Genomic DNA, 14,357 nt, shown 5'->3' with positions numbered 1-14,357 from the left:
GGTAATAAATTCTGGATGTGACAGGAAGAAAGCAAAGTGCCGCTGAATGTGTAATTATCAGCCACATTGTACTAAACTTCCATTTGTTCAGCAGCAGAAGTGTTTCCATCTCTTCTGAGGTGTTTCCAGCTGATCCATCTGTTGCTATCTAGGGAAGGAAGCCCCGATGAACAGAATTAAATTGTAAAAACCAAACATGTACCCACTATTGGCTGAGCATTGTTTAGCACCCCATGTTTCCCCCCCCAGAAGCTCACCTCTTTGTATGAATGCGGCAGCACAGCCAGGCACGTGGAATTCTTCAGAGAGAAACAGAAAGTGTTCCACACCTACATCTGGAATTGTTCAGAAAAGGAGGAGCAGAGCTACAGAGGTCCTCCTCAAGGGAGAGGTTAATTCAATTTGCCTTAATTGAAGCTGCACAAGCAAACTAGAGAATGTTTCCAGTTCTTCTGGTCTCAGAGAAATCCCACAGCATGCACTGGTTATATGAGCTATTGTATTTTATATATTCCTTATTCTAAATATAGGGAAGTATAATGCATAGTTTAACAATACATTTTCCTTGGTGGAAAATCTGGTTTAAGTAGTACTATTCTCTCCTGGCCACTTATTTCCTCTGCTTGTAACAGCTTGTCATTCTCTCGGTTGCTTATGGATCCGGGATGTGAACTGGGTCAGTGGAGTGATCTGGATTAAAAAATCCTCCAAACAGGAGATTTTTTTTTCTTTTTCTTTTTTTTTTTCCTCCTAATTGGCATGGAAGAAAATGTTTGTACTACTTGGCCTAAAATATGTCCCAGGTGAATACTGTGGCAGGCTAAAAATTCCCTCCATCCAATCCTGTCTAGTCTAATAATCTAATCTGCCTATTTCAATATTATACTTTGTCTATCATATGGTGCTTGAATACTTTATCTTGTCAGTATAGCCGCTTGTTTTCTAATACAATTGAAGAATGACAGTAACTATATAAATGTACACAAATGAAATCTTTTGTGGGAGTTACAGACACAGGTACTATGTGTCTAGTTAAACTCCATGCTAAGAAGGAGTGAAATGAATGACTTCAATGTGCCAGGAAGTTCCCGTTTAAAATAATACCTATTTCAATATTAGTAAATGTGCCTGGCTGGAATGGATTGATTGTTACGCTAGTGGTTTATGTACGAAAAGCCAAAGGAAGAGGAAAGATTGTAAAAATGATTTTATATTCTAATTGTGGGATTAACAGAGGTCTTTCAGACACTTAAGAGGAATGTGAACCCTTCATCCGAAGGGCTGCTCCAGCTGTTGAGTAACACACACCCATTAAAGGCTGTTTTATAGACACATCTCAGATTGTTTCTTATCTATAGTGTGGGGTAAACAATTACTTGAGTTGTGCTGTTTGCCGTTTTTCTCGTATTTTAAAGCCATCAGCGGATGCGTCGTTACCCTGATTTGCTCTTGTACTGAACTGCCAGAGGAGTATTCAGCACCAAGGGTTTAGAACGATGTACGGCATGTGGGGGATTTATTTTGATCTTCTAGTTTTATCGTACTGTTCGTTTTTCTATTACGCAAAATTTTTTGTACATGAAATAACACTTTGGGAAAGTGGTATTATTTAGAAAAAAAGGATTGTTTCACCTTTACTGCAATTCAAAACATTATGCTACTATATTTTCAACAGTATGTCTGGGAGCTGGTGTAACCACTCAGCTGAAGGTCATTTTGAGTCTCAGGCACAGCATAGTGTGACTGGAGGGTGGAGCTGGACACCCAGGTTTCTGGTCTCCCTCTGGGTGCTGAAGCTCCCCTTTCAAAATTGTTGCTCCAGGCTATTACGGTTGGTCTTTGCTCCTACTTCTTTAATTTTTTTCTTTCCTCTGGCACGATGTATTGAATAATAATGAGGGCAATGTGAACTCTTATATTCTTTTTCTCTTTTGAAAATAAGTGGGAGAGTTATATTTCATATTGTATAGAAGTAATTCCTTATGCTATTTGAGCAGATCAAAACTGCAAAAAATTTCCTGCAAATTACACTAGTGTCTTCTTTGTTTTGCATAAAATCACAAATCTGGGGCTTCCTTTCCATGTTTAGACCATAGAAAATTACTGTTTTGTCTAGTTGTTTGTGGATTATTTCCTAGTTGGTAGCACGTTGACAGAACTCAAATGACACTGTCGTAAGAGCATTTAATATAGGGGCTACATATCACATTACTCCTTCAGTTCTTTAGAGCTCTGGAAACTTAAATTCATTATGCAGAATGATATGATGATAAGTGACAGCTAAATTATTTTGCAGTGTTCAAGATAATCCAGAAAAAATGTCATCTAACATTTTTGGTCTGTTGTTAAATTTGAAAGGAGCCTTTTATGAAGTAAGAATCCAATGATGAAACTTCAAAAAAACCCAACACTTGAACACTGCAAGAAAAAAACGTTCTTGCTGTCCCCAGAGATGGTAGAGTTGGAGTTTTAATGAACAACGTCTTTGGACCATGCATCCTTGCTTTTTTAATTTATTGTAGAGTATTAAAATAACATTGAATTAAAATAATATGCAATCATAAGTGGTAGAGGAGTTTTAGGGGGTAGGGTTTTGCTGTAAATTCTTGGAGAGGGGATGCCAAATACGGCTGGAGCAGTGAGCACACATACTGGTGATTTGTAGTCTTCTGCCGTCCCACTCCCTGTATACACAGTTCTTCCTTCACATGGCTCTTATTTTCCACTAGCTTCAAATGACTGGGCATGTCTCAGTGACAGCCACGCAAACATGTTTTATGCATTTCCAGTTTTCAGTCTCAATATGCTGGGACAGATTCTAAAAAAAGTAAAAACATTTGAGTCCTTCAGAAGGTTAACAGTTAAAGAAGGCACACTCGGGTCAGGTCCTGCAGCAAATGCCACTGCGGAGCCTGCGTGCAATGACGTGCCCCTTTATGGGACAGAGGACGAGGCCAGCCAGGCCTATAGAGAGCAGGCCTGTTTAAATGGCATCTGGCAAGCACCCCAAAATGGCCTATTGACATGAGGACAGTTTGCAGGATGGAAAGTGAGGTATTCAAGAAGCAGCAGATGGCTCCCACTGGTTCTCTGCACCAGCTGTGGATGCATCTCATGCTCCGTATCTGAGGAAGTGTGGCTGCACAATCCCCTTGCAATGGAGTTATGAAAGCTTATTGAGAAATATGTGCCTTGCTATGTCTGCTCAAATACCTCATTTTCAATCCTGACTTCTGAAAAGAACAACACAAAAGCCCTGACAAAAAAAAAAATCCTGCTCACAAAAACTGAATAGATGAGCTTTAGCTTATAATTAACAGATAAAGCTTACTAGAGACCAGGGTTAGGGGAGGAGGTCGGGGGATGGAAGGAAGAGAATTCCTATGTTGGGCAACAGCCTATTTTGTTTGGTGCTTTGCCTAATGTGGCTAAAGTATAGGAGTAATGTGGCAGTGACCCCCTGCCAAGATGGGAAAGCATCCCAGCTGTTGTGTATGTGTTGTGCATGTGTACACAAGAAGTTTATTAGAGGCTATTCACACTTCAGTGGAGCTTGGAGATTGCAGTCTGTATTATATTGGTTAAATGAAGCATATAACATTCTATATTTCTCGTACAAGAAATATTCATTCATTTGTATTCGTTTTCATGATTCTCATCTGTTCTTATTCCTTTGATTTACTGAGAGTGCATGTGCATTTTAGGTGTTTTGGCTGGGCTTGAACTGTAAGCCCAGGGGACTGAAACAGCTAAAGTAGTTGCAGGAGAACCAACTTCAGTCTGGAAACAGAACAAATAGAATTGCTCAACGCTGTGTGAAACTCTAGGTAGCATTCATTAGGTTGAGCATAGTGCTGCAGGTACCTGGCAGCGCTACTTTTGTACTCACAACAGTAAACCTGCATGCTATTATACTGTGGTTTCTGAACTTACTAATTAAACCTGTACTTTCTAGGGAATCTCTGTGCTGTGCTCTGTATATAGAGTGCAGTTTCTGCGTCCTCTTCTGAAGTACTCGGTGAAAAGCTCCCACCTGAGTTTCGTTCGTATATCTCTGACAATAACATTCGGGGTTTTTTGGATGCCATTCCTTTTGAAAATTGGTTATATATTTCTAATTCTCTTAAGTGTGGGGTGGTGAGTTTTTTAAAATTTTGCTTATTACAATCTAAGAATGACTGTACTGCAGGAGAGCAAAGGTCTATCTAGTCCGTTCTATCTTTTTTCTGACAGTAGCCCACAAGGGATTCCGCAGGATTGCCTCTTTTACCAAACACGATCCTCCCTACTGCATTGCTGGGAGAGAAGCATAGTTGATGTGATTTGAAGAATCCTCTAGTACTTTTAGTGAAACTAGTCCCATATTCTTGCTGCAAAGACATGCTGGCATACGAGCGACAGTGAAAGTACACTACTTCAGTTGTGATGTGGTAGTTTTTGAAGCTGTGCTTGGTTCCACATCTGATATTCAGATTAGTTGGGGAAAAAAAAATTACTTGCCCATGATTTTCTGAATATGTAGTCCATTAAATGTGAAGAGCACTTAAAAGCTAATGTCAGGCTTGAGTTTAAAGAATCATTAAATAACTATTCTAGTAAACTGCTAAATGTCTGATCCTTCTTAAATTTTAAGGCTTACAACAGACCATGCACATTTTTCAAAGTTCGTTGTCTGCAATTGTGGTACCAGTTCTTCTAGAAAGTCTCTGAACTTTTAAGCAAGTAATAGGGTTTTTAGTTTCAATGAAACAAGACTCTTGGTAACATGTCTCTTGTTAGCATTAGCAATCTGTGCAGTGCATTCATCAAGAGTTATTATGTTTTAAGAATAAGAAAACAGAAATCTGCTCTGTATCCTAGAGAAAATTTTTCAACATATTATGTTGTATAGCTTTAGATTTCTGAAATTACTTAAATGTGGTCTTCAGGATATTTGCATTCATAAAGAATACTTGGTTATGCTTATTGCTTCCCTTTGCCTTTCTTGACTGTCAAAACACAGTGATGCTTTTGAAGATTTATGGCAGATGGGTAATGAGATTGCTGACTGTTAACTGCAGCATTCAGAATTTGTTGGTGGAAGGAGGCGGGAGTTTAAAAAAGAGAGAAGGTTATTGGGGCTTCATTGCAATGAAGACAGGTGATAGAACTTTGTTTTCAATCAGGAAGCTTAAACATAAATATGTTATGTTCCAAATTAGAAAAATCTCCACTCTTCCTGCTATCTAGTAGTCAAATAACATCTTTCAGAAAAAATTATGGAGATGTCAGATTGCGTTCAAGTGAGCACAATGAATCAGAAGAAAGGCAAGGATATTATACAATTTTTCAGTAAGTGTATTCAGGCTGTATTGCATACGCTTAATTCAGCACAAATAGCAGCTTTTAAAAAATCAGTAACAAATCATAAGCTAATGTTTGCAGTAACTATCACTTGTATACCTGTGTAATTGTGTAAAAGGGAAAATAGGTCGGCAATGCCCTTAACTGGCTTAACTGTTGAAGAAAGATTTCAGTCTGACTCTCGCAGTGTGTGCTGTAAATAAGAAAGGAAAAAGCCTATCTTCTTTCCTGACCTTTGTGCAATCAGCTAGTTGGGGTACACCTTTGACTGAAATTTAGAGGAGAGACAAAAAACCAACTATCTCCCACTGACTCCATTTGGAATCTGTCTACTTACTTGCCAGTGTTGGTTCATGCACCTGATTTCTAACACTGTAATTCTCTGTTCGCTTGGTGTAATAGATTCTGTGTTTAGAAGCAAGGGTCTCCACTTTCACGTTTAGACATTAATGCTTATCACAGAGTCCAAATTCTGTAAATGTCTATATCTGCATGAATGAGCTGTTAGAAGTTTTAGAGGATGTGTCAGAATGGAGTGTTTTTTCCACATTTTGGTCTTTGCTGAGGCCTGAGAATAAAGAGCAAGCTACCTTTAAGTACTGAGTAGGTTACAGAGTTCAGAAGCACATGAAATACCGAGTGAGAGAAAGGGATAAAGCCAAAAAAAGTTGCTGAATCTGCAAGGAAGAAGATTCTTCTTCTTTTGTTTCTTGATGCAGGTATCTCCCTGCTGCTCTCTTCCTCACTTTGATTTCTAGGGACTCTACTAATCAAACATTGTTGAAGCTACTGGACTCTTTGAAAATACCCTAACATCTCTGAAAATGAATCTCGCGAGGTTGGGGCCTCATTTAAAAGTAAAGTCTGAACATTTTGAGTCATGGTAAATTAGCTAGCTTTTCCCAGGCTGTGCACATGCAGAGGGAGCTCAGGAACTCCTTGGGAGTCTTGCCTACGACTATGGCCTAGGTTGTGATTTTTTTTCAAAAATTTTCCTTACAAAATGTGACAGAGGCAACTGCTGAAACAAAGAGGTAGGGCAGCAGCATCCTCAAACAAAGTGTATTATTATTCTTCATGAGGAAGGTTGTCTGTGACCCCTTGTTTTCTTTTCTGTCACCCCATTTCAGCAGGTAGTGCCAGCTTGCTCAGGGACCGTTTCAGTAGATCATAGACATTAGCCAAGTTCTAAAATACCCCCTGCACCATAGGCTGCCTAAAGTATAATAATGCTTTAATCTGTCCACTGCATGACATCTGGGCAGTTATTTGACATAATAATTCATGTTGATTGTGCATATCAGTATGTACCGGACGAGAGAAGCGCCAAAGCAGTGGTGGAGAGATGAGGGTTTAGGAAAATGCCTGTAGGGCAATGCCTGGGATCAGGGGAGACCTACCTGCGTGTGGCGGGTGACCAACCTGCCACCGATGTGGCTGTGTAAAATCTTTATATGAGACTAATATTATCCTGAGATAAGCACAAAACAGAATAGGAGGGGGAAGATAAACTACCAAGACCCAAGTTACAGAAGCACATTAATATTTACTCGATATCTTTTTATACCCTCTAGTCAGTGCGACAGATGTAGCTGTGTTTTAAGACATTATCATTCATTGAACGAGGCAAAAAAGATAGTCTTTCCCTCTCTCCCATCCCCGGTAATCTCAGACGTTCGCCGTGCGCGCCGGGGGGAGGAGGTGGAGAGCCAAGCGCTGGTGGGAGAAGAATGCAATTATCCCAAAGCCTCCTGACGGGCATCCACTTCTTCCTTCCAGCTTAGCTGCTCTGGCCACAGGCTGGGGGCTCGTGGGACATGGACCAGATTGAAAAAGTGGAAGCAGACAGATGGTTATTTGTAATCATCATGTAAATGTAAATCCTATAAAAATGTTTTCTTTCTTAGGGCCTGAAAGCTGCTGTAGTGGAAAGCAGGATTAAGGCATGGATATCTACCCTAGAATAAATTTGACCCTGCCACCTTCCCTCCTGCCCCATAAACGTTGTGGCTTTATCTCCGCTTCCTTTAAACAAATTGCTGGAGCCTCGGTCGAGGAAATTAATTCGGTTTCCATGTAATTCCCTGGGTTTATGAGCATCGGTTTGACCGAGGCCTGGATTTGGGCCTAAGCTGGCAGGTGCTGGTAAGCAGTTGCCTTGGTAGCAGGGACTTCTTTTTCCTTCCTTCTCCCTCACGCTGGCAGGTGCGTGGCCGGCGAGTGTTTATCTCGGCACTGCTAGATGCGCTTGCTTTCCGCAATTGCGCTCGCAGGTACCTATAAATGGCCATACAGGACTTTGCATGCCTTGAAGACCGACGTGACAGCTCGCAGCCATCTATCTTGTTTGAGCAGCATCAGCCTGTTCGAGCTACAAAGAGACCAATCAAACTTTAATTAACTTTTGTCTACAGCACCATTGTCGGCTGTGTGTACAATTCAGCTGTCCTTTCCAACTCTCCGGCCCCCTGGTGCCTTTCCAGACAGCGAGGTCTAGCCGTCCGGAAGCTTTTGCCCTTCCGAGGCTTTACCTCTGGAAACGTGAGGATGTTTGCGCTGCCGTCGGGCTGGCAGAGGGGAGCGGCTCCCCCCGCATCGCCCTCGCTGCCGCTGGGGCTGCGCGGCAGCCTCTGGGTCCTGCTCTCCGAGGAGACCAGCTGCTCTGCGGTCCCAGCCCGGGCAGGCGGGGCAGGATGTCCGCGATCTTTCTCTTTGGCATCCCTAGTTAAATGTAGGGTAACACCCTTGGCAAGCACAAAGGGAGCTGCGTTCCCTACGTTAAAATTAGAATAAAGCAAAAAAAGAACGCGGGATGAAGAAGAGGAGCCGGATGGCAACGTTTCGCCACTTGTGTTGAATTTTTAAAACGCTCGTATTTGTGCCCTGCCAAGAAGGCCCTGAGAAGGGCTGGCTTCTCGAGTGAACAAAAGCCTCTTGCCAGTGTGTGGAGAGGGTGATCTGCTCAGGCTCGCTAATAGTTATTTGGAAGTACCCAGCAATTGTGGATAATTGGCTGAGGAATATTCTTGCAGCTCTCAACCATTTTTCTGTTTTCACAGATGATTGTGCTATTAGATATGGTGAATGCACTAAGCTGTGCCGCAGCTTTTCCATTTACCATGCTAATAAGAGTGAACTCAACTTCCAGTTGATGCTTCTTTCTTCTGTGGCTTTCTGTGCTGCTGGAGCGGGACAGCCGAGCTCCTCAGCTCGTCTCTGCTCTCCTCCGCACGCGCCCTTCCTCTTCCCCGCTCCTTCTCTCTCGAGGTGATGTTTGGATGTGCTGGGATGGCTGTGCTGATCAGATTCACGTCTGTGCTTTGTATTGTCATTGTTATATTGCCTTAAAAACACCGAATCATAGGAATGGCAGCCCGTGCCATCTGCTCTTTACCTTGTTTTTCTCTGTGCCTTTATTCTTGTTCTTTCCTTCCTTTACCTGGCTTTTTGTTTTCGTTCTCCCTAAACTTACAGTGTTTTCTTCCTCTCTGAGTTGTTTTCTCTCTTTAATTCATATTCCACACATTTTTCTCTTATCTTTGTCTTTCTGTCCCTGCATTTTTTTTTCCCTATTTCATTTTTCTCCAATCATATTTTGTTTTTCTCTGAAACACAGAATGCTTTAGATGGAAATAGTGAGATATATCTATTCAAGATTCGCATATGTGCTGAGGTATGGAGCAAGATTAAGTAAACCTTGTAGCATCAATTTTGTCTTCCATTCAAGCCAGATTTGCAGTAAGACTTGGGTAAAGGAATGTGATAAAATCAAATCACCTCTTAGCCTCATATTCTGAGGCTGATTGGAACCTTACACAGTTGCTGGGATGATTCAGAGAAAGTTAATGTAATTTGCTGTGTATCACCCCAAGAAACTGTATTTGTCAGCTTCACATAGCAGTGTGAAATGTTCAAGGAAAATGATTTCCTTAATATTGCTGCCAGGAGTTAGGAGTCAGAAGTATAAAGTCATTATGTTGTGGGATCTGCTGATTTTCTGGGGATTTTCCACTAATGGATTTGCCCAGAAGTTCTGTAATTGTACAAAGAATCAAACCAATAAAAATTAATATTTATTTTGTGTGTAATAATAATGGAAGAAGATGATGTTTATCCATTTGCCAGTTATATGAAAGAGGGCATAGCATTGCCTAGAAGTATTTTTTCTTCCTGTTTATCATAGTGATCACAGAGACACATGAAGATGCTTCCTAAAATAGGTGATTTTGTAAGACTTTTTTTTCTGGTTCTTTCCCTGAAATTGCTGTGGTATTAGCTTTCTTGGCTTTGCAAAATGTTGTAATGCCAACTAGTCAGCAGCCCATGATCTTCAGCGTACTGTTTCTGTGTTTGTGTGCATTACATAAGTTATTTCTTCCATTTGATCTTGAAGCTTTATAAATTCCATTTCTGTCAATTTGAATATTGTGAATCAAAAATGTATGAGTGATTTGTATTAATCAGAAATATTTTGGGGTTGAGTCTTTTTTTAAGTTATCTGTTGGAAAAAATGTATCAATTGAGTGCATCACCTAAGAAGAATACGGGTTCTTGCCAGAGTTGCATTTGTTGCCAACTGCGTCCTGTCACTTTTATTTTATGCTTCAAGAGCAAGACCTAAATAGTCACTTTTTTTGTGTTAGAAAAGGAATTAACTTCCAATTAATTCCCTCCTTCCTCAGGGATCTACCTGTATATCCCAAAATGGGGAACAATAAAAGTTACCTCATATGTCGCTTTGAGTGCCACATATATACAGCCCGCTCACCTCAGCCCATTCAGAGACCAATTCTTGTATGTATTAATCATATTCTCTTCTGGCTTATTACAGAACAGAAAAATATTCAGTTCCAAATGTTAAAATGGGGCACATTTTATTAACATTGAAAGCAGTAAATTATCTCTGCTTATGAAATGAGACTGAGCAATTTCTGCTGAACTCTTCCTGACTTGCCCCTTCACTAGGATACAGTGTTTTCTAATTTCTCAGAGGGCCCTGGTTCCATTAAGGGCGAGAACTGTTTTAAAGCTGTAATGAAAGCCATACGTAGCTGAAATTCAAGGAGGGGAAATGCCCTAAATTCTATTTCAGTAGCTCATCTAGAGCTATTTTCAGTTTTATGTTTATAAGAATGTCAATTAACCTAGAGACTGGGACACACATGGAAGAATAACGATGAAGTGGATATCATTTTAACACACTGAAGCCAGCTCGTTGGACCTAATCCTTCTTTCTAGAAGCTTGATTTACATAAAAAGCTGGCCTGTGTTGCCTAATTTAGTTCTCAAGCAGCTTGGTGATTTAAATGCTCTTTCCTTTCAGTGTCGTGGGACAGCACCAAAGTTGCAGAAATATTAAAACTAAAAAAATAAAAGGAAGAAGTAAATATGCTGGAAGCACACTACCTTCAGCTTGATTTCTCTCACACCTTTCAGAACGGGGGATCACTTTGGCATGTATTTGGTGATAACCATAATAATAGTAATAATAACAATACTCTTAATCAAAGTGTGACTCTGCAATTTGGTATCAGTTGTGTCACTTCTTTACCTAGCTTATGCTGAAGTTGGAGATCCAGGCAAGCCAGATATTCAGCATGTTGTTTTCTGTTATGAAAAGAACTCAACATCAGACCTGGAATACTACTTTTGCAAGGATGGGAAGTGACACTATCAAGGTTAAAGAGAGTAATGCGTGCTACAGGTCTTTCTAATTTAAATGCAGAGCAATGTTCTTATCTGGAGAAAAAACAAGGAGAAAACCCCCCCTGGATATGAAATCTGCCTCCATTGGACAAAAGGTCACGCCTCCCCAACTTCTTTTATGGGATCTTTTATAGTTAATATAAGATGCAAAGTCATCACCTAATAATAGTTGAGACTTGTTTGTTTGTTTAATCTTATATGTTTCTGCAGGTATTTTTTTCCCCCACTTACAATGTCATCACTTCTAGTAATTTTTTTCTTCTTTCCCTCATTTAATGCATTAGTGCTACGGGATGACTTCCGCCAAAACCCTACAGATGTTGTGGTGGCAGCTGGAGAGCCTGCCATATTGGAGTGCCAGCCACCTCGTGGACACCCTGAGCCTACCATCTACTGGAAGAAAGATAAAGTCCGTATTGATGACAGGGAAGAGCGGATCAGTGTAAGTACAACTCAGGTGGTTGTCTATAAACAAGGGGCCTGCATTGAAGCCCCGCAGCTGAGTGCAGCAGAACTTTACAGCTTTATAGCGTTTCCCATAGAGACATTAGTCTTGGCAGTTTGCCTCTCTGAGCTTTCCCAAATGATGGGGGGAAAGTTGTTTATTCCTTCTGGTTTGCGTCTCCAACTTGAACTTCTTGAGGCTAGGTTTGTGTAACCAGTGTAACGGAGGTCCATTAAGCTGTAGATTTGGTCATGTAAGGTGCTCTGTTAGATGGGGGACTCAGTGGATGTCTTTGACTGATTTGGGCTTATCTTTTCTAGAACTCCATTCACTGAAATGAATCTCAGTTCAGTGAAATGAGAATATCAGGCCTTATATCAGAGAGATGTTTTAGAGATAAAATCAGTCATATCTATGAGGTACACAAATACTCTGTGGCTAAAAAACAACAGCTTAGGATGATATTGGTAATGTTGTATTTAGTGTAGTAATTGGGATGTGTATTCTAAGTGAAGGCTGAAGTTATACTCTAAAGAATGATTGTTCCTGAATAGGAATACATATTGAGTAAATGAGTTACACTGGTTGAATTCTGTGACAGTTCATTCCATGTACTGAATGAAAAAGGATCCAGCAGAAATACCTAGCTTATCAAGTGATTAGAAATTATGGTATGTGCAAGCAAATGGGATATATTAAGGATGCGGGGACATATTTAATTCCTAATTTTTAAATGCTTAGCTTTTCACTATTAATATTCCTTCAATAAAGTTTTATGTTGTAGGTAATGATATGTAACTCATTCAATGCTGACCTTATTCAATACAGAAGTACTATCAGGAAGCTTGTTTGTTGCTTTGGATGCCTAAGAAAGTATTTCAAGCTAAACAATCTAAGTAGTTGCTATTTGTGGGCCAGGTTGTCTCTGCTAGGATCTACTCAAGAGTAGAGGAGGGAAGAGCGGCAGGGAACTCATTATCATTCCTTGACTCTCAAGTTTCTTTGGCTGTAGTCCTAGCTTATTCTGAAGCACCCCATTGTCTAACTTTTGACACCGTCTGTGACTTCACAAGCTGCAAATTCGTTACTTTATTTCTTTCAACTGCCCTTTTACTCTATAAGCACCCTTTGTAGCCAGGAAAATGTTAAGTCTTATGGGAGTCAGGTGAATTCTCACTTTGGGCTAGATTCAGTCTGTTTGCATCAAGGAAAAGAGAAAACGTGTCTTAATCAGTGAACAAGGAAACTGTTTAGACACCAGTAAAATAAAATGAATTAAATAAAACTAAGCAAAATTGCCTTTTTCTTGAGAGAGATGTCAAGAGTGCTTTACATATCATCATGCAAAAAATACAAGCACTCTGCATTGCCAAAGAGGCAGCAAGAAATGTAATCTTTGAAATGTAAAGCATCTAATGAAAACCAAAGAAAAAACTGAAATGCAGTTAAAGTCAGTCAGTAGGATAAAATGTGTTCTAGAACAGCCTAAATCTGTTTAAGTATATAGAATTATAATTTTAAAGCTATACATATCTTTACAAACAAAACTTTTAAATGCCTTAGTTGTGGAACTTGCTGCCTGAGAAGATAGCTTTTTTCTGGAATCTTTTATTTATCTGAAGTTAAAAATATATTCCTTGTTTTGAAACAGATACGTGGTGGGAAGCTGATGATCTCCAATACAAGAAAAAGCGATGCTGGCATGTACACTTGCGTTGGAACAAACATGGTGGGGGAGCGAGACAGCGATCCAGCAGAGCTGACTGTCTTTGGTAAAGCGACTCAAGCTTTTGTTTCCTTTTCACTACAAATGTCATAGACTGAATTGACCTGGGTGACTCATCAAAATATGAGACAAAACAAGGTTAACAAAATGCAATACTACTGCCTAAGCTGCATTTCACAGTTTCTGAAGAAGACCAGGTTTCAAAGGTTGCAATTTATAATTACGGAGCTGTGATAGCTCAACGTTTTCCTTCTAAGCGCATAGTTTCAATCTAATTGGAGGTCCTTAGTGATATGCATACACTCAGAGACGGTAATGCAGTACATAATGCTCTCCCTCACAAAATTGCCAAATGTAATTAAGCTACCTCTAATGCAGTTGACAATGCCTGCTTAACAGAGATTTGGACCAGCATTGCCTATTTAAATAATTCCTTATTCCTGTGGGGTTGTGAAATAAAACCTCTGTAGGAGAGCATAAAAGAGTTCAACTGATCAGTAAAAAGTCATTGGAGAAAACCCCGAGATCAACTTTTTGAATATATAGAGATACTTTTGGTTTTTAAAGGGCCTGAAACAGCTTTTCATCCTGTAAGCCAGGGCATCATTTAAGCTTTTGGTATTGCTGAATGAATCAAAAATGAATAGGTTTCCTGTGTGAAAGAGCTTTCAGACCTGATAGACAAGGCAAGAAGTTGTTAGGAACATTTGCCGTATGGTTAGGATCTAGAATAAGAATAGAGTAATACTGAACCTAGAGCTGGATCCATCCTGCTAACAACTGGATAAGAAGCAAAGCCGCAAAATCCTGCTATGGTACATCCTGCAGTCATGACATTTCTATTTACCATTAACTGTGGTTTTGTAGGAATTAGTCAAGAGGTCTTGAGCAAACAAAAGAAAATCGATGAGGAAGAAACCCCTCACTGCTAAAGAAAACACATACGTGCATACAAAAGAGAAAGAGAAATAGTGTTAATGTTCCCTCCTGCTACACCTCTTTGATATCCTTGATGCAATACCGAAATTCCAAACAAGACTGCTTGTAATTCCAGTAAGACTTTTCATAGAAATCCTAAGGTCCTTTCTGAAGCAGGTGCTCCTAATTTTTTCACCTTCTGCCTAATATGGTGCACTG

The 14,357-nt window shown here is 40.0% G+C and overlaps 1 protein-coding gene across 1 annotated transcript in view; it reads left to right on the top strand.

The window, feature by feature from the left end:
* ROBO2 (roundabout guidance receptor 2) overlaps window positions 1–14,357 on the top strand; it is a 496,976-nt gene that overhangs the window by 330,029 nt on the left and 152,590 nt on the right. Inside the window, exons 3-4 of the mRNA XM_075170325.1 lie at window positions 11,334–11,491; window positions 13,146–13,266. Coding sequence (XP_075026426.1) covers window positions 11,334–11,491; window positions 13,146–13,266 — 279 coding nt within the window. The remainder of the gene's footprint in view (window positions 1–11,333; window positions 11,492–13,145; window positions 13,267–14,357) is intronic.

Source organism: Calonectris borealis, chromosome 1, assembly GCF_964195595.1.
Source record: "Calonectris borealis chromosome 1, bCalBor7.hap1.2, whole genome shotgun sequence".
NCBI classification, from domain to species: Eukaryota; Metazoa; Chordata; class Aves; order Procellariiformes; family Procellariidae; genus Calonectris; species Calonectris borealis.
The sequence above is the reverse complement of the archived record's forward strand: the minus strand, read 5'-3'. Positions and strand labels throughout refer to the sequence as shown.